This window comes from Rissa tridactyla, chromosome 2 (genome assembly GCF_028500815.1).
Source record: "Rissa tridactyla isolate bRisTri1 chromosome 2, bRisTri1.patW.cur.20221130, whole genome shotgun sequence".
NCBI classification, from domain to species: Eukaryota; Metazoa; Chordata; class Aves; order Charadriiformes; family Laridae; genus Rissa; species Rissa tridactyla.
The window spans coordinates 113,133,223-113,153,614 of NC_071467.1; the positions used below are offsets into that span (position 1 = coordinate 113,133,223).

The 20,392-nt window shown below is 36.7% G+C and overlaps 1 protein-coding gene across 1 annotated transcript in view; it reads left to right on the forward strand.

Annotated features, from left to right (window-relative positions):
• The window catches only part of LOC128905166 (golgin subfamily A member 4-like), a 71,509-nt gene that overhangs the window by 23,184 nt on the left and 27,933 nt on the right, over window positions 1-20,392 (forward strand). The window contains 11 exon segments of the mRNA XM_054190780.1: window positions 285-599; window positions 2,654-2,701; window positions 3,123-3,179; window positions 6,762-6,860; window positions 7,374-7,512; window positions 8,920-9,107; window positions 10,124-10,207; window positions 10,904-11,051; window positions 17,215-17,393; window positions 18,461-18,592; window positions 19,573-19,728. Coding sequence (XP_054046755.1) covers window positions 285-599; window positions 2,654-2,701; window positions 3,123-3,179; window positions 6,762-6,860; window positions 7,374-7,512; window positions 8,920-9,107; window positions 10,124-10,207; window positions 10,904-11,051; window positions 17,215-17,393; window positions 18,461-18,592; window positions 19,573-19,728 — 1,545 coding nt within the window.

Here is a 20,392-nt window from a genome sequence, read left to right on the forward strand (position 1 = left end):
TCAAAGGGGTTACACAGAAATACATACTTCTAGAAGTTTAAATCGGAGCCGTAGTTTATTGGGTTTACTTGCTGTCTGAAATTGCCCACATCTGGTAGTTGCATGCTTGATTTTTCTGCACAAGGAGCTGATTCCTCTAAGGGAGTGGTAGCTGTTTGGTGTCATGCATGTGTTAGGCAATAGTCGTTCCTTTGCCCAGGTCTCGTCTCTGTTTCTTGAGCTTTAGTGTGTTTGTCTGCCTAAAAGCAGTGCAAAAGTAATTACTTGCTTTGAATTTTTTGCAGCTGAATGACGCTCAGTCTTTTGCCCAGAGGCTCCAGCTCCGAGTTCCCTCCATGGAGTCTTTGTTCCGAAGCCCAGTAAAAGAGTCCCTGTTCCGCTCTTCTTCTAAGGAGTCCCTGGTACGAACTTCTTCAAGAGACTCATTGAATCGACTGGACTTGGATGCATCCGGTCCCACCTTTGATCCACCATCCGACATTGAAAGTGAAACAGAAGAGCCTCCGGGAAATATGGACAGCCTCAGCAAAGAGCAGTTGCTGCAACGGCTGCGCAGAATGGAGCGCAGTTTAGGCAACTATAGGGGAAAATACTCAGAGGTAGGCAATGTTGTTACCTGCTTACCTGGGCGGAGAGGGGAAAAAGATGAGGCTAACAGATACTGTGGTAGTGGATAATCTTTTTGTTTTCCTGTTTGGAGCAAATGGGTCAACTTACAGCTAACATGAAAGTTAAGCTATTGTTGTAAGTCTTGTTATTTTTGGCCTAGATGGGCCAAATATTTTTTCTGGTAGTTAAATATGCAAATAATTTTCTTCTCTTGTTTGTAAATAATTTCATGTTGTCAGTAATAGGGATGAATTTGTAGTTACACAAAGTAGGCCTATGATGGTTTCTGCTGAGCCCGTAGCAAGGGGTGGAGTTCAGTACAGAGGTGAGCATGGCTTCTACTCACATGACAGCAAATTTACTTTTCTTCTGAAACCTGTTCTTGAAGTACAGTGTATGTATACATACAATACAATGTATATTCCATGGACATGTGATGGGCAAGCATTTTGTTTTCAATAAATAAGTTTTATTCCCCATACTATCCAGGTATTCCCTGGAAGGATTTCATTCAACAACTATTTATTTTGCTATTTTAGTGAAAACCAATGATAGTTTTACTACTCAGTTTCCAAATTGTTGGGAAAAGTGATGGTGGTGGATTTTATTTTTTTTTTTTAAAGTATGTGTATGTTTTGCATTTAAAACTGGCCATTTGCACTGTTTTTTACAGTTATTTAAACGTTTGCTGCCCTCAAATACAAAAATTCCTGTGCAGACTTTTGACTATTAGTGTCAAAATCCCTGGAATCTAAAATACGTATAAAGTAATTGCAGTATTCAGCATATGCCTGAAAAAACAGTAGTCTTCCATTAATTCAGGAATTGCTGTCTCCCATTTATTTTTCATTCTCTTCTGGCTAGTATAGTAAGATACATTTTTTAAAAGTTTATGTAAACAGTGTTGCCAAAATGAAAATTCTTCAGTTTGTAGGTTTGTTTTGGTTTGGTGTGGTGTTCCTTGGGTTTGGGTTTTTTGTTTTGGTTTGTTTTTTTTGGTGTAGTCTGTCCAGCAAGTCTTTATTTTCTTTATCAAAAAGGTCTGGGTTTTTTCTGGTTTGGTGAGTTTCTTTAATTCAGATGGAAAAAAATTGTTTTGTTGGAGCTTTGAAGGAAGTAGTTTCGGTATATAATGGGAATTTAGGATGTAAAATTTTTTTCTCATTTAAAGTAGGATACAAAGTTAGCATCTCAAAATATATGGTAGTTTTAGTTTTCTTTTAAGTGCAAGATAAGTATGACTCGGAAATTAAAAGTAATACGGAATACTGAAAAATCCTAATTTATTCAAAATAAGAATTTGAAGCTATCTTTTGGCTTAGAGATTTCTAGTTTTGGTGTTTTGGATTTGTTTTCCTTTAATGTTTCAGCAATTTGAAAATGGAATATTCTAGTTCCAAGTGCCATTATGCTACTTCAGCTTTGGACAGCTTAGGCAATTGTGAACAAATTTTTAATTAAACTAAATTGTGCAGTTATTCATTAAGTCCTTTTGTCAGCTTACAATGAGAAATATTGTCCACTTCCAGTCTTTCTTTGTCTGCTGGGTATGTGCAAAGCACATGGAATGAGAGCATTCAGTATTACACAGACCTTTTTTTGCTGGACTTGTAAGTGTATTTTTTAATGCATACTCATGGTAAAGTTAATTTTAGCTAAGCTCTCTGGGACGTGTAGCCTTACAAACGTACATCCCTGCGGAGGGGCTGTCTGGGATGTAACTTTCTGATGCAGTTGGGTTTTTGACTGCCTGTATTGAAGCATGGCTGTGCTTAGAGGTCTTTTTAGTGAAGGGAAAACTCTGCATGAACGCAGAGTAACCTCATTGTTTTGTCATGTCGGCTTTTATTTTTTTAACACATTGGAGATACTTTATAAATGGAAAAAGGAAACACTGGGAAAATTTAAGTATGTTTCTGTCACAATAGCTTTCTCAAGGGAAGTAAAGAGTTTGAAAATGCAGATTGTGATACAACTAAGCAAATTATTTTGATACCTGTAAGCGGATGCATTATCATCATTATACCTCATTTCTATATTTCAGCTAGTGTCTGCTTATCAAGTTATCCAGCGGGAGAAGAAGAAGCTACAGGTAAGCATTACTTTTCATCCTCTTACCTGAGTGCTTTTCTGAATCTTAAACGTGTAGTGCAAGTACAGATTTAATTTTCAGCGCATTGTGTGTGTGTTTACACAATATATTTTGTGTGTGTGTATAACAAAAGACACTTTCTTAGCTAGGATTTCTAAGGAAGCCAAGCTAATATTGGTTTGTCAAAATAACTGTGAAGCTATTGTACTCCAGCCTTTTTTATTGCATCAGCTGAATTCAGGTGATAGATTGCCAACCCACAGTTGGCCGTTTATGATAACAGTTACAGATCAAGTTTGAGTTGAAAGAGAAATACAAATCATGAGTGCTTCTGCTGAAATAGAATTCTATTAATTTATTTATACTTTATACATAAAGTTACATTAAATACACCTGATGTTTATTCTTCCTTTTTTTTAAGGGCATTCTGAGTCAAAGTCAGGATAAAGCACTTCGCAGAATTGGAGAACTGAGAGAGGTAAATTCCATTATTGATTGAATATTTACTTTATACCACACATACATAGGATCTTTCTCTGCCTACCTTTTGATTTTTTTTGTTCACTTTACAAAATATTTTCTATCACGCAGCAGGGTTTTTTTTACTGCTTGTTTTAATTTGTTTATATGGGGTTATTTCTCCGACTTGTTTCCCATTCAGCACCTTATTGTCTTACTCTAAGACAATTCATCAGTTCATCATATTGACTGAACTGCTTTTCTCTTCATTGTGAAATTGGTAGAAATGTGTGTGGTTCTTGCACTACTGTTGGGCCTTAGCAGTACCTGTCCCTGTGCAATTTGTTGTTCTTCTAGTATTAAGAAATATTAATGTTAGGCAAATGCAAGTAATTAGCACTTTTTAATAAATATTTTAATGGCTATCAATAAAAAAAATTAGGATTAAATTTTAAAAAATGCTCATCTTGATCTCAGTTATAATATTTACATTGTTTTTATGGATTTGTACTATAGTTTGATTTCAATCATAAAATCATGTAGGTTGTGTTATGATTATTGTCTCCTTACGTTATAGTGAAATGAAAAGGGGAAGCTCTCATGTATTTGGTATTCATAATAAACACCTTGGGCTTAATTAAAAGGCATGTACAAATTACCAGGCAGAGCAAATTAAAAAAGCAAGCTCACAAAATTCCTATTTTTAAACCCTAGTGAAGCAGAATGTGAAGCTGAAGCCTTTTTACTGCCCCAGGACCTAGTCCAGCATCAGGTTTGGAGACGGGTGTCTGAGGGCCTCTCTGCCCATGATCTTGCCTCACTCGGGGGCTGGGTACCACCTCGCTCAAAGCCACGGGCTTTCTCGGTGGCTGCTCTCCTGTTTTTAGCATGTGCTGTGCCGAGCAGTAGCGCGGGCAAGGAGGTTGCAGGAGCCATCAGACCGTGGCAAAGTCCCACCTCTGCCTGAAGGCAGACTAGCTCCAGGCAGCTTGTGCATCTTGCCCGCAGCAGGGGCCAAGGTCGGTCCCTTGAGGGCAAGGAACAGTGACTGTGAGCATCTGGACGTGCATGTACCTGAGGCTCATGCTCACCCGCAAGGGGTGCCCCTGTGTGACCAGTCGGGCAGCCAGTCATTTCAAAAGAGGTCACTGGCAAATTGTGGGGCGCTCTGCTTCAGCGATGCGGGGTGTAATCCAGGTGAGCAGACTGTGAATTGTGTGTGCCAGCATTTTGGTTCGGATCCGTGCTGCTTCTCCCCCACCAGCTGAGAACAGTGGGAGAGAGCGCTGGGTTTGCTGTGCTCGTCTGAGAGCCCGCACCTGGGCTGTCGCCCTGTCCTAAGCTAAACTCTCAGCCCATAGGAGGGGAAAACATAACATTACTGACAAAATTGGCTTGCAAAGTCTTTTTTGGTTTGTTTTTTTTTTTTTTTCCAGTTCGCTACAAGGTCAAATGATAGAAGCTCATTTTGTGTTAAGTCTATATCTTCATGCTCCAGTAGGTTTAGTTTTCCAGCTTATTGGTACTTGGTAAGGTTTGGAAGGCATATATGTAGCAGAGTTACAGCTTTTGATTGTGCAAAAGGGTGTGCATACTTATCTTTCACTTCTGCTGTCACAGTCTTTCTGATTCATATATATATATATATTTCTGATTTTTATATATATAAAATTTTATATATATCTGGTGTAAAATTTAACTTCACTCTTCTAAATCTTGTAGATTTAAAGATTTGTTCAAATCTAACACTGAAATTCTCTTTTTTTTATTAATTGAAAAACTTCAAAAAATAATTTTTTGGTCTTTTAGAAGCCCAAATGTTACAGCATCAGGTAAAACAGACTTAAAAGAAAAATTACAGGTAAAACGTTACGTTTCCATTGTGGAAGCTAAAATGGTACAAAATAGATCATTCATTGATGTAATAATTTGTTATCAGAAATTAATTTTTAAAATCTTCTTATTCATCATACAGTCCATTTTCCCCATAAATATGTTGAATCAGACAAGTTTTTTCTAAGAAGGCCATGTAAGAATAAACTTGTCTCTTTTGAGGCCAAGTTGACAGTGTGAAATAGTCCCTGGAAATCAACGTGTCTTTTATTACCTTATTTTTTTCCTGTTAAGAGTAATTCCTCAGCAGCAGTCTTCAGCGTTCTGCTTCTCAGACAAGGATCAGAAGGGACTTCAGGACTTAAAGAGGACTATTTCCGTGTTGGTTTCTGCAGATCTCTTTGGCACTTGTTCTTGCACTGAGCTGCTTTGCTTTGCTTGGAAGGAATTGCTTCTGAAGCTCAGAAGCACAAGGCAGAAGTGTGATCAGTAGCTGTTAAACCTGAGGCAATGCAGGGTTAGAAAGTGGATATAGTTACTTGGGAAGAGAGAGGAGTAGTTTTCCCCGTGATGCTTTCCAGCGCTGTCCTGCCTGTGCGCGGCTGGGCAGGCTCAGCTCACACAGCTGCAGTTCTCAAAGCTGGTATCAGGCTCAGCTATGACGGCCAGGATTCACTGTTGGAGGGTAAGAGAGCATAAAAATCAAGATTCACAGTCAAGGGAGAGCAATGCAGGAAGCATCCAGTACCCTATGTTTTGTCTCTTGTTTGCTTTTTCATTCTTTCTTTCTCTTTCTGTCGTCCTCTGTCTTTGCCTGGTTATAACAGTACCATGTTTATGGGTGGCGCTTGCTTTTGTACAAACGATCTTTGCAGAATAATGGTCATAGAAGCATTAATTTCCTGGGGTAAATCATTGGGAAGATACATATGGATGAAGTAAATGTATAAATGAAAAAAAAATAATGCAAATTTAGGAAATTGTTTATACTGCATGCATGAAATGTGTATGGTTCTGATTCTGTCAATAAGCAGTTAGAAGTGAATTAATTTAAATATTTATTTTCTATTAGAACAATAATTATTTAAAGAAATTAAAATATTTAATCTTTAAAGCAAAAAGAAACCTCCCTAAGGCACTATAAGATTTTGTAGATCCTACTAATACATTTAGGCAATGTCTACAAGTTTCTAAAGGTGTTTGGCCAAATGAATGCAAGTAAGTAGCACATAAAGCCACATAGTTAAGTTCTTTGGCATTCTCTGGCTTTCTGATTTGAGATACGTTTGAGTAATAAAAAGGCCAACTTTCTTTCCTTATAAATGGCGTTTCTCATATTAGAATGCTAGGGTATGGAATGAGCATAAGAGAAATTTACATTTCTGCTGTTTGTGTTGATTTAATCTGGTGACTAAATGAACGATCTAGTTTAACAAAGTACAGTCTTCAACTTCCAGGAGAAATGTGTGCATGGAAGACACTTTTCAGGAGCAGACACGAAGTGATCCCTACACAAACTTATTTTTAGGAAGAAAGAATCCTTGATTATTTTGTATCAAATCTAGACTCTTGCTGTTTTAATGCTGGTATTATAATGGGATGTTCTTATTATGTTGTGTGGAATGTTGCAAAGTAAAAGACATATCCACTAGGTTCTTGCGTCACAACTGTGAAGATGTATTTTTAATGCTATTTCATAATATTTTGATAAGCCTCTTAAATTCACATTTCAGTTTTCATTTGAGACAAGTTTGTTTATGATTCTCAGGAGCTCCAGATGGATCAACAAGCTAAGAAACATCTCCAAGAGGAATTTGATGCTTCCTTAGAAGAAAAGGATCAACTTATCAGTGTCCTGCAAACTCAGGTAACGTACCTTACCCAACAGATGTACTTTATAACAGCTCTTCCTACTTTAAAAAAAAAAAAAGTTATGTATTTCCTATAATGCATGTCCATGTTTTATAACTGCTGCAATATTGGAAAGCTGCTTGAGAATTTCTGATTATCTAGAAATTCAGTGCATCTTTGTGGTAGAGGATACCTTTGTAATATCTCACTCATGTTAAATATGATTGTTTGATCTGCACTTAAATACCTTTGTAATGTCTTTGTTATCGAGGACGTAATGTTATCAGATTGAGTTAAAATTGCTTTGGCAAAATTTATGTGTTTTGCTTAGTTGATCTTTCTTTCTCCACTCATAGTACCATTTTTGTTAATTGGAAACAATTCTGATTTTAAAAAAATGCTAAAAAAACCTCAGATTTTTACTTTCTCTATTTGCTGATACAAATTTTATTTAACACTAGTTTCGAAGATGAAAACATGATCTACTTAGTATCCTTGGGTTTTTTAACAAAAAGAACGTTTTGTTTAGGTATCGTTGCTGAAGCAGAGGTTACAGAATGGTCAGATAAGCACTGAATTGCCTGATCCAAATACCCAATCTGAACCACAAGTTCAAAGTCCATCAAAAGAAATCGGTACAGAAAATACTGTGGAATCAGGAAGCAATGGTAGGTATTGCAACTTTTTCAAGAGATCTTAAATTTGGGGGAATAAGCCTGCTGTTATTTAGGGTGGAGTAACAGTACTTAGGGCTGAACACGTCATAATAAGGATATATTTTCTAGGAGGAGACGATTGTTTTGAAAACAGTATGGCAGCTAGAGGACAGGATAACTCTTCTAAGATACTAAAATTTCATAAGAATTCAAATCCTGATACATGTTGCCATTGTCAATAATGAAGATAGTATTGTAATTACTGCTTTTGTTGGTAGGCATTGTTATTATCTCCACTTAATATGATTAAGAGATTCTGTCCTCCATAAGCAAGGAACTATCCCTGGAGTTCAGAGAGGAGACCAGTTGCCAGTCTATTGTCTGGGGTTTTTTTTCTTTCTCAGGAAAAAGTCAAAGTAAAAGATCAATTTTTATATTCATGCTATTGAATAATCTAAGTGTTCCTCACATCAGGAGGTTTTTTGAGTTATGGGACTCCCGGTAATGTATATATTTGATTACCGAGCAAGGGACATAATAATGATGATAAATAATGAAAGTGTCATTCATAAAAGGTAGGGTTCAGACAGAGGTGAACATGCATCTTGACATGATCTTTGTTCAGCATCTGCCATGATTTTTTTATGTTAGGATGATATGAAGGGTTAGATCAGAGATTTTCTTATCCAACGCCATGTATTTTTTAGTGTTTAGGAAATAATTTAAGTATCCAGTCCCTAAGAATCAGGGTTCAAAATGTTTCCTGTGCTGGAATCTGCTTCGGGACTATAGCGTGTAAGACTTATGGTCGTGAACTGAACCTCTGAATTTGTGCGATCCTGTTTTTAGGCCAAGTGCTGTTACAGCCTCCAGACCGTCAGAGCAGAACACGCAGTAAAATATTACCCAATGTGCTACTTGTACAGAGAGGAGTACAGCTCGGAAAGACACTAAATGTGGCCTTTATCCTGCCGAGTGTAGTATTGCCAACCTGGATATTTTAGAATTAATGTCATACCTAACCCTGGGAAAGCAGAAATCTGTGTGCTTGGGATTTGAGAGATTTGATTTGCTTTGCTTCGCGTTTTTTTCCTGCTGGTGAATATTCTGTTTTCAGCAGCATGCAGGTTTTTAAATCATGATGACTTTTTAATTGCATAGAAAACCTTGTTGAATAATAGTTTGGTTTTGAAGCTTGTATAGTAACTGGGGTTTTGTGAATTAATTTGGGGTGAAGGACTTTATTTACTATTCTGTGTATGTGTAGCGTATTTCTGGCAGTTACAGTAGTCACTAGTTGCGCAGATTTTGCACAACTTTCTTTAGAGACCTGTGAGTTGCCCCGAATGTGAATGATGAATGCAGATCTACATTTTGGAAGTGGTATGCGTATGATAATGTTGGTGTGTTGTCTTGTAGAGGGTAATGAAGATTCTGTTAAAACACTGGAAACTCTTAATCAGAGAGTGAAGCGCCAGGAGAACTTGCTGCAACGTTGTAAGGAGATGATTCGGTCTCATAAGGAGCGCTGTGCCCAATTAACCAACGAGAAAGAGGCGCTTCAAGAACAGTTAGAAGAGAGGCTTCAGGAACTGGAGAAAATGAAGGTATGGAAAAAGCTCTTAACTTTATTGGTAGCTGCTAAAACACGGTAAGAACTCCAGTAGTTCCAAAATTTAATAGTAGGGCAGACCATTAAACAAACCGTCCCTGTACTTTTTTGGAGTTAAAGGTGCAGAACCAACCTGGAATGAACACATTGAGCGATTACTCAAAAAGCTGTAAAGAAGGGTATGAAACTTTACTGTATGAATAACCATCAAAATAGTATCAGGAAAAATATAGCTGTGGGAAGTTGAGGTGAGGAAAGGACTTGTCCGAGCAGAGAAGACAGGAGGTAAAGCGGGAGAAGTAGAGCAGAGCTAAACCTTTAAAACATAGTAGAAGCAGCATCAATTATGTAAATGAACAGAAAACACAGAAAGGCAGGACAGTGGGGAGCACATCATAGTGAAGATAATGTAAGTGCAGTGCCAAAGCTAAATTAATATTTTGCTCAGTTTTCCTTTAAGGTCATTAATGCCGAGTGTGGGCCGAAAATAAGGTGGCTGATAGTAACGGAAACATGAAAATGTGAGAAGTATAGCTGTACTCAACTTCAGTTCTGGAGATCAGATTCCCTTCCCTGTCTTTGTCTCTGAGCACTATCCCAGTTTGAAAGAGCTCTGAAAGACTTGAATATTTTAGGACCTTTTCCAGAACAAGGCCAGTAAATGAGTAATTAGGTTGCATTACTGAGATCCTCTTGTAAGCCAAGGTGCAGGTGCCTTAGGCATGTTTCTTGCCCATTTTACTGTAGCAACTCTGACATCCGTGAGAGAACTGTGGTGGCTGTAACAAAGCCTTCAGATATATGAATTATTATGGAAGCCATGAGGCAGCCTAGCACTGGGAGATTTAAAAGTGATTTAAAGCTGCCTGCTTTAATTTCCCTGGGTTCTGTTCTGTGCTCTTTCTCCAAGGCATAGTGCGGGGTAAGAGCCAAACCCAAGCTGTTTGTCAGAAGAAGGTATTTTCTTACAGTTGGCAGTGTTTTAAACTTGTGGTCGGGGTCTTTTTTTAGGACCTTCATATGGCTGAGAAGACTAAACTGATTACACAGCTGCGGGATGCAAAGAATCTGATTGAGCAGCTAGAACAAGACAAGGTAAACAAAAAAAATTTCTTTAGACTGTGTAGTTTTTGAAGAAGATTGTTTAAAACTCAAAATATCCAGCTTCTTGGTATTAGAAGCTGTTCTTAGTTGTATGATGTAATTTGGTTTATATTTTAACGAGCAAATGACCTAAGCTACCTGAGAATTTTATTGTATAGATACTTTAGGGTATTTGTCTATTAGGTTATATGTAATACTGCAAGATATTGTTATTTAGGATGGAGCAATTATGCTGAATACATTCTTCAGTGCCAGCTTTAAGAAAAAAAAACACAACAAAACAACAAAAAAACCCCCAAACGCTAATGAAAATGAGATACAACGTAAATGAATTAAAAAATGACCAATGAAGGAAAAGTAACTGTAGTTTCTTAGGAATATGAAGAGTTTCCCAGGTTTTTCTACCTTAAAGGTTGGGGGTGGTTTTATCACAGTCTTGATACTTGGAATAACTTGGAGTTCTCTTCACCACTAGGCAAATTTTGGCTACTTTTCAAAATAATCCGTATTCTTACCTTCTGTTTGTTAACATTTTCTGTTTACTGACATAGAAAAATACCACAATCCCTGGTCTTGTAGTAACAGACTAAAGTTTATTCCTGACATGGATTATGTCCTGCTTGATGTAGTTTTAGCTGTATGTTTTATTTATTTGGTAGCTTTTTATCACAAGGACCTTTTCCATAGGGCATGGTAATTGCAGAGACAAAGCGACAAATGCATGAAACATTAGAAATGAAGGAGGAGGAGATAGCCCAACTGCGTGCTCGGATCAAACAAATAACTACAAAAGGCGAGGAATTAAAAGAACAGAAAGAAAAATCTGAAAGAGCTGGTAAGAAATCCTGGAGATTATTAACTTTCACATTTAAACATGAGAAAGCTTCAGCACGGTCTTTTTGCACTCTTTCATCAGTTGATGTTTGGAATGGGTATGAAGAGATGCTCTTTTTCTTCACGTTCTACGTGTCACCCCTGCTAGCGTCATTACTAACTTCACTTCTGGTCAGCAGAGCTCAGGGATGTTTTGACTGGTTTGTCTCTGTTTTCAGTTCAACTGGAGTCAGGAGGGAAACTGCTGAAGGGCAGCTGTAGGAGAAAAGATTGAGTTTTGTGCTGGTATAACTTCGGGAGGGAAACTTGCAACTATCTATAAATTATTATTATAGTGCTACCAATATTTTACATAGAAAACATAGCAGTGAGTGTATAAGATCTTGGGAAGATGTAGAAACAAGAGGATGCGTTACAACCATAATAAGCATTTTCTTTCAGTAATCGTAGCAGAAGCATTTTTGATTTCTTTTTAGTGAAACAGCAGAGACGATTCCTTTCACTTCAGGCTTGAAACCTAGCAGTTGTTTAACAATTACATGCTGTAGTTTGCTTTTGATGGAAATTAGGTACCATTAATTATGCGTGCTTGCAGTTCTCCTTTTGCTTGAAACTAAATTAAAAGATCAGTCTGCCCCACCTTTGTTTTTTAAACAGTGAAATTGTTTCGCACTATATCTATCCAAATTCTTTTAAAAGAATTTAGCTTGCTCTCCTAGGCATCTAAAGGAGTTCACTCTTTTGGCGGGAGCTCAGATGTGGTTAGTTTGCATAAAACAATAGGCATATTTTCTTTATCTAAAAAGCAATGACAGGTTCACACAATACAGTTTATAGGGGTTTATATTAAGTCTACATTGATTTAGATCAGAACTTTCAGTTTTAAAGATTAGTTTGGGTAGATCATCCTGCTGTAATACAGAAAAGTAGCTTGAACACCCATCTTGTGAAAGTACCAAACGTTTTGATTAGGTGCCCTGCCCTTCTGCCATTTCAGGTTGCATGTGTCTTTTTAGCTCTGGAAATTCATATTTCAGAAGTCAGTCAGTCCTGCTAAAGTTGGATTTTGTTCAGTTCTTGGAGACTAGGAAGCTTTCCTTCATGATTGGAAAAAAAAAAAAGCTGAAGAATGTTTTAATACTTCTGTAGATATGAAGTTACTGTCATAGTTGTTTGAAACACAACATTTTTTGAAGCAGTAGAAACCTCTTAATTATGAACTAATACCTACATGCTGGTTAATACAGTAATTTCCTCAGATTTGCGAAGCCAGAAGCTGAAAATCGGTTAGAGATAATAATGCTCTGGAAAACTTAACTATTGTAGTGAGAAGTAATTTCAGTTATGAATAACATGTTGAGTACGCTGTGCTTTTCTAGGGAGAGATTTGTGTGCTAGATATTGTCTCTTTTAAATAAAATTTTAAAGTACTTTTGGTAACTTATGGTATATAGGTATTCACTGACCTTTGAGTGCATTTATTTTTGTACTCTGTTAAGCATGCATATGTAAGTATTGGAACCCTTGCAAAATTGGTTAATACTACTTCTAAGATTGTAAGGTGATCTTTATTAGGTTTTCCTATTACCTCATTGGCTTTATGCATTCCAAAAATGTTGTGATGTACAATGGAAGCATAGTTTAATACAGTTGAACTAAATTGTTCAGGCAGCTGAGAAGGCCACCATCAATACTGGAAGAGCCTGAAGTTACTTCTACATCACAACCTTTTGAGTTATACCAGTTTTAAGAATTTGGCAGTTTCATGTATTTGAGGTCAACATGTAAGTTATGTTTCCTGCATAGTTAATGTGAGATGACTTTAAATTCCAGACTTCTCTTTTTCTATATTGTGATTTAGTGAAGAATTGACTTCATGGAATGTTGTATTTGTAGAAATGTTAATTTCATTTCTTGTATGGCAACACAAAGATAAGCATAATACACTTGTACTTGAAATTTACTTTCATAGTACTGTATTGTAGGTTAAAAAGTGGTACGTTTTTCCATTTCATCTTTTTAACTTGCACAGAGTTACGTGTCTGGCTTTTTTCTTTGTAATTCAGTGTAATTCAGTAATTTCACCTTAGTGAAATGCTCCAGCATTTGATTTAATGGTAACGCATTTTTGTGTACTGAAATAGTGAAAAGATATTTATGCTTGTGTTGTGTAAACTGTAACTTGGTCTCCCCAGTTGAAGTTCATTTTTTTTTGTAGTTAGAGGTACATTATATTGAAATCTCACAGAGCATCTTGTTTTTGTGCATCCACACATGCCAATAAGTGAATCATGGTGCCTTTCCCAAGCCTTGTATGAACAGGACTGGGGTAAGGGCTCTTTTTTCTTACATCACACATTGGGTGCTTGAAGTGGGCTCTAAAAAGTAAATTCTGTGCTTCTCAGGCACTTTTACTTGAAGTAACTGCAACTGATTATTTTTTTTTTTTTAATGCTTTGCAATGGACATAGATTATTTACATTTTACTTCAACAAAGTTATTTATAGTATTTAGAAATTTGCTGGTAAACTGAAGTTTGTTTCTCCTGAAACTACTTGGTATGAGTCCTTTCGGACTTCTCAGGATGCAGATTGTTGACTTATTTATATTTTGTACAGTTAGCAAAAAAAAAAAAAAGTCTTTAGAAAGCAAATTCATTTTGCTTTACTTTGCCATTCTTTGTAGGTGACATTTCTTTTGCAAGCTTAATTAACATATGCTTTGCACCGTTCTATCTACAGAGAAACAAAAAGCTTGGACTGTGCATTTAAAACCCTTCCTAGATGCACAAATCAACTATAGGAAATTAATTCAGCCTTTGTCAAACTTGTGACAAGATGCTTGCTCTCACCCTTCAGTAAGAAAACATGTAAATCCCTCCTTTGACGTCCTGTTCAGTGATTTCTTCACAATTTTCAGCAGTAGATGGCACTACAGTTGAAGGTAACACGCCTGCAGTGCCGGGGGGGTGAGGAAGAAGCCTTGGCAGCACAGGCTGGTGTTATACCGGGTAGGAGAGGCAGGGCGAAGCGATCTGGTACTTTGGAGTAGTGTATGTAAAGCGGTCAAGTCTCTAGCACACATTTTATAAAAATCCGTTTTGCAACCTTGCACTTCTTAAACTCTGCTCAGGCTGTTTTTGTGTAATTTATGCGCTGCACAGGAAAGTTTCCAGTTTGTCTGGCTGCGGCACGTGAACAGGATTTTGCAAGACTCACCTGAGCCTCTGTTGGTGTGCTTGTCACTGTTTCTGATTTGCCACTGTGCCTTTGTGAGACTTCACTTAACCAGTACCTTGGTGAAAAGATCTTCCCTCAACAGTACCTCTGCTGGTTGGGGAAGAACACAGGCAGTGCCTTTACTCATTACATTCCGAATGAATGTATTTCGATAAAAGCACAGACTTTTATTCCAGGCTTTTGTCCACAGTAGAATTAAAATCTCCCATAGATTAAAAAATAATAACAGTTTAGACCATGTTCTGTCTACTTGGTGATAGTTTAGCCCTCTGCTGGTTTGAAACCCGGTTGTGTCATGCTACACTAGAATTAACTACTTTGAATAACAATGTTCTGTTTTGCTTAAGAGCTAAAAGTGCCTGAGATGCGTATAATTTAACTTTTAGAGAGCTAAGTGTGTTTCTGTGAAGTGTTGCTTCTTTGTGCTTTCATACCCCCTTGGCGTTTTATCCACCAGCTTCTGTCTAGCGTTTGTATTAGCATCCTGCCTGCGGCTATGGTGATGCAGCTCTCCTACTGCATGTCGCTCAGCTATTACATATCCGTAGTCAATCCTAGTGTGACCCTGGATCTTCTCTTCGGCGGATTCGTGGGCTGTGGCAAACGCATCCTCTTTCCTTTTGCAGAAGTAACAGGTTTCTCAAATGAAGTATATGTTGCTCAGAACAAGAATCAGAAAACCTGTATGGCAAAGGGAAATAACTGAATGTTTTACTTGCAGGCTTCATTTTCAAGCTATACTTTGTAAAGCTCTGTAGGGTTGGTCGTCTTTTTTGGGGGTTTTGTTTTGTTTTGTTTTAAAAAAAAAAAGGCCATTTATGATGCTGTAATACTGAAAGACTTGGCCAATTTTGCTGGCTGCACGTGCTTTTGTTAGGGCTGAGAGGAGCGTCAGGGAAGTCAGTGCCACGCTCCAAAGGCATTCGCTCAGGCTGTGTCCATAACAGAGTTGCGCCTGGGGTGACGAGGCGGGAGGACTCGAGTCCTGCAGGTCCCGGGTGGCAAACGCTTTGATGGGAACTGCGAAGAACTGTGCTTGGAAAGTAAGGAGCTATAAGCCACGTGCATGCTTGCATTATGTTTTAGACTGTTTTGCTGTTTGAAATAATCTCTAGCACTCTCAATTTTGATGAGTTTTAGTATTTATTATTTAAGTAGAACCAGGAGGGGAAAAGTAGATACAATGATGTGCTTTGGTATTGCCAGGGTCAGTGACAATCCTGTTTTGTCATAAAACATGATTGTTGCTGTGAGCAGTCAGAGAAAGGTTTCCTCAGAAAACAGAAGAAAATTCTGGAAAAGATCAGAATTTGGGTGAATGCAATTTGAAGTTACTTTAAACATGTTTGCAGCATTGCCTCAAAAGTATAGATTGTGGTTAAAAGTTTGAGTTTTGAATGCTATCGGAAGATGTGGAATGGAAATTGTTATTCGCTTCTCAAACTCATGCCTGCATGTTATTAAAGATAGTTTTAAAAAACCAAGGATTACAAGAATTGCTGTGAATGCCTACTAAGTAATTAGAGATGAGTGTGTCTATTATGATTTTCTTTTTGGGATAGAACTCGGTGGAAAGAAAGCTTAGCATAATAAATAACACTTAAAAAATTATTTTGTTCCATCTGCTCCCAGGATACTATCCAAGTAGTCCAGGGTATAGTAGAATAATATACTTTCAGGTTTTTTGTGTTGTGATAAATTACAGTCTTGATATTAGCACTGCGATTTTGTATTTTACAGAGTTGTTTTGCCAAAGTTCTTTTATGCAAAAACTTAACCATAGTAGACTGTTCTGAGACTCAATTTTCCTTTGATATGCAGAAGACATTTTCCACACTCATGATCAATTCAGGAAAAGAGATTTTCCTAACAGTGATCAAATTCTAGTCTTGTGTAATTTTATATAGATTCTGCCATCAGTTTTAGTGAGAAGCTCAGATACTGGTATTGAATAATAACAATAAACAGCTCACAACACAGGCACTGTATTTTTTTAATATCTAAATCATCATCTATGAAGTGAATAAAATATATTAGAATACTTCTCCTTAGCATAGGAAGAAGCTGTGGAATTATTGCTTCCTATTTGTAAATTAGAAAGTGTTTCAGCAGACGTGTGCATCTTATGCAAATATAAATAAATGTCATCACTGCAGCTTGAGTGTTCTTCTGAAACATCTTTTAGATATTCAAGCTTTGCGGCAGCAAATCTTAATATTTTTTTCTTATGTTTTATTTGCAAAGTTTAGAAGTGCCGAACAGTCTTCATAACATACAAGCGTTTTTCCAGTGTCTCTGAATTCCATTGATAGTAACTTACATTAAAAGTAAATAGCGAAATTAGCAAAGCCATCTGTATGGACTCCACCAAACCCACAGTTTAAAGAGAAGGTTCTTTAGGTTGTACGGTTTGAAATGAACAACTCTTAGGTAAATAAAATGCCTGGTATTATACTTCAGTGTTCTATTCAGGAAGAACTCTTTCATGATTCAGTAAAAACTGACTTGCATAGCATTCATTCCTGGTTTATGCTTCCATCTGCTTGTTTTAGTGGAAGAACAACTTGTGAAATGCCTTTTCTTCATGCAGATTTTTTTCCTCTTCAAAGTTATTCAGCACACATACCCGGAAGAAGAGCCATAGTTTGTTTATTTTATAGTTTTATAGATTTATTTATTTTTATAGTGATTTTAGGGGAAGAAATAAAAGCTACAGAATGTATTAGAAGACATTCACAGCTATTTGTCAGTTCTCTTTCCTTTCTAGATAATAAACCCATGTGAATTCTTGATGGATTCCGAAGTTCATTCTTCTGTTACATGTGTAATTTACAGTTACTGAGAACTCTGTTCTTCTGTCAAGGGACATAGATATTTCTTGACTATCATATACTCTTCTTTTTTTTTTTTTTTTTTTCTTTGCAGCTTTTGAAGAGCTTGAGAGGGCTCTGAGTATTGCCCAAAAGACAGAGGAAGCCCGGAAAAAACTGCAGGCAGAAATGGATGAGAAAATCAAAGCAGTAGAAAAGGCAAGTGAGGAAGAGAGGGTAAATCTTCAACGGGAGTTAACCAGAGTGAAACAAGAGGTGGTTGAGATTATGAAGGTAAAAGCTGAAACTCACCCTGTATTATTGGCTTTAATCTAACCATTAAATTACAATTAAACTGTAGTTGTAAAATACATTAGTATATCAGAACTTCGTTATAAAATTTTTGTTATTTAATAAATTCTATAAAAATTAATTTCTGGGATTCAAGATTTACTTAAGATAAAATAGAAAACTCCCCATATAGATTCCCCCCCCAAACAGTTTAAAATCAGTGTGTTAAAAGCATGTTAAGAATGAACAGTATTACTCTTTGTTTCACAGTATTTAATAAAATTATTTACTAGAAGTACAGTTGAGACTTTAAAAGGAGTCAGGAAGAAGAAATTAATGTCATCCAGCTCACACATCACCAGGATTTTGGGGTTTAATACCATGGTTATCCTAGTCCAGTAGGTAAAAACATATAAGAACTTGTTGCCAAACTATTTGCCAGTTAAGAACTGCTAAAATTTGCTTCATCTGGCATATTCAGGTAGGAATTGGAGGAGTACTGCACATGCCTTGCAAAATCAGTAAGTTTGAACACCTTTAAATTGCAGTTCTTGTGTTGACATTTGTTATGTTATTAATTTTTCCAGGAGAATACACTGATGCTTTAGGGGGGGATAACTGACTTGCATTGCATTATTTAAAATAAAGTACGTGTGTAGGTTGTAGATAGCTGTCTACATAGAGTATCATCATTTGGCTTTCTGGCTCATGAAATAACAAGAATACAGGGAAAGCTACAGACAGAAGTTCTTTTTCCAATTTATTATCACATTGGATGTGAAAATGAGAACAGTAAGTTCACCTTGGTAGAAAAGTCTTTAGAAAATATAGTATTTCTGTTAGTACAACTGTGAAAAACTTGAGAAGGAAGAAGGATGACTTCAGGCTTGAAAATAAGAACTGTCAGGTCTTAACATTAAGCGCTCCAAGTGACTGTTACTCATTCAATCGCAGCAAAGAGGTGGTTTTGGTTTCCTCTCTGTGATGCGCTGCTTTTCTTATTAAGAAATAATGCAAAGTGTTTTGTTATTTAATATTTTGAAATTATTTTTTCTGACTTTGATTCACAGAAGTCTTCAGAGGAACGTGTTGCTGAACTAGAAAAATTCCATAAAAAAGAAATGGCTACCAAAGATCAGGAGCTAAATGAGAGATTACAAGCCCAAGAAAAAGCATTCCAGGAGAAGATGAAGGCAGCTCTTGTAAGTACCCCTAAAATTTGTAGAAAGACATTTCTCTAAGTGTGAGGTGGGACTAGGAGTCTTAATCTGACCCAGTGAGAGTCCTTCTGCGCTCAAAGGTGTGAGTGTCCTCCAAAAGTCAAAGAGCTGAGTAATGATGACTAATCGCTATCACTGCTCACTAACAGCTGCATCTTGTGGGCAAGAGTTCTTTTATTTGAAAACTCCTTTTATTAGACTTGTTGTGTTTTTTTAATTTCTTCCTCTGGATCATTGGCGATTAGCCACAGCAGTGAGAGTAAGAGAGGAACAAAGAAAGCTGTTACTTGAAAAGTGTTGGTATCGTTATGTCTGGTTGTGTTGTGTTATGTGGGCAGGGTTAACTATTCATAGTGTTTGCCCTCAGAAAAATATTTTCTTCCAGGTCAGGCTGGGAGGAATCATTGGGATTCTTTGCTCTTTTTCATAAGGTGTAATCCACTTTAGATCATCGTGTAATTTTACCTAACAAATGATAGATTCTCTTTTGTACTCGTCTGTGCCGGTTGGTGACTAGGACTGAGGGAGTTTGACAGCCTCTTCCTGACTATATTTTTCTACCTGTTTCTCAGGTTATTTTTTTTTTTTTTAATTATAAGGAATAGAAGCTTAAAAATACATTAGCAGTGGAATCTAGTGAGGACAGACCTTTATTCCTCTAAGGTGTTACTCTCAATTAATCGCAATAAACAAAGCAAAATGAAAGGCTAGATTGCATTATGATTTTCACACAAAGAGAAGTAGACAACAAATGATTCCCAAGAAAAGAAAATGGAAGTGATTTATAACAATTTGTTTTCACAGATGAAATACAAACTCTGCGTGTGTGTGTCTGTGTAGAAAATGCAAGTGATTAGTGTATGACTCCTATTAACTGGTTTGTAAATATCCTATTATACTGTTTTTAAAGGTGTGATGACTGTATTTATAGTTTATTGTTTTAATCAAAATTTTTGATACAGGAAAAAAATCAGAGTGAGTGTTTAAAAACCCTTCAAGAACAAGAGCAGCAAGAATCCCTAGCCTTAGAAGAATTAGAACTGCAGAAGAAAGCGATACAATCAGAGTGTGACAAGAAAGTTCAGAAGATGCATCAAGAAGTAGAGACTTTTAGAACTGTGAGTAAAAATTTCAAAAGGGTAAATGTTTACAAGAATTCCTTTCGGTGTATATTTAACTGTGACAGGTTTACAAATACTGTGAATTTATTGTGATTGGATTGTTTTAATATCACAGTGCTTCTTAGAGTGACAGACATTTAATGTATTGTCGTGGTATGCTGCAGCCCCTAGTTTTTACAAGATCAGATGTGAAAATACAGAAATACATTCACTTCATGTCATGGGATATGAATTTGTATCCGTCTATGTAATTTTTATGTATGTTATACAGGAGAGTTAAACTTTTAAACTGTTTAATTTCTGGGTAATGCTACCATACAAACACTTAGAAGGATACTTAAATTTTTGAAGTCCTTTGCTTTATGTAATGGGTAAGACTGTATGCAAGTTTGTACATCATGCCATTATTCCCAAATATTAGTTTGGAAGTTTGCCTATAGCTAGGCAACTAGGTTGCCAATAGCTAGGCAACTAGGTAAAGTTAAAGCATTTTAACTTTACAGCAGCATTTCCATGAGAGGTAGAATTAAGATAAATCAGTAGATAAGTACAAAGCTCCATAATACTTGTGTAGACTCCTGATACGTTTCATCCTGTGTATTGGTACTGTAGCTTAATAGGAAAATGTGAACCTATCTCTCATAAATATAATGTGAATTAT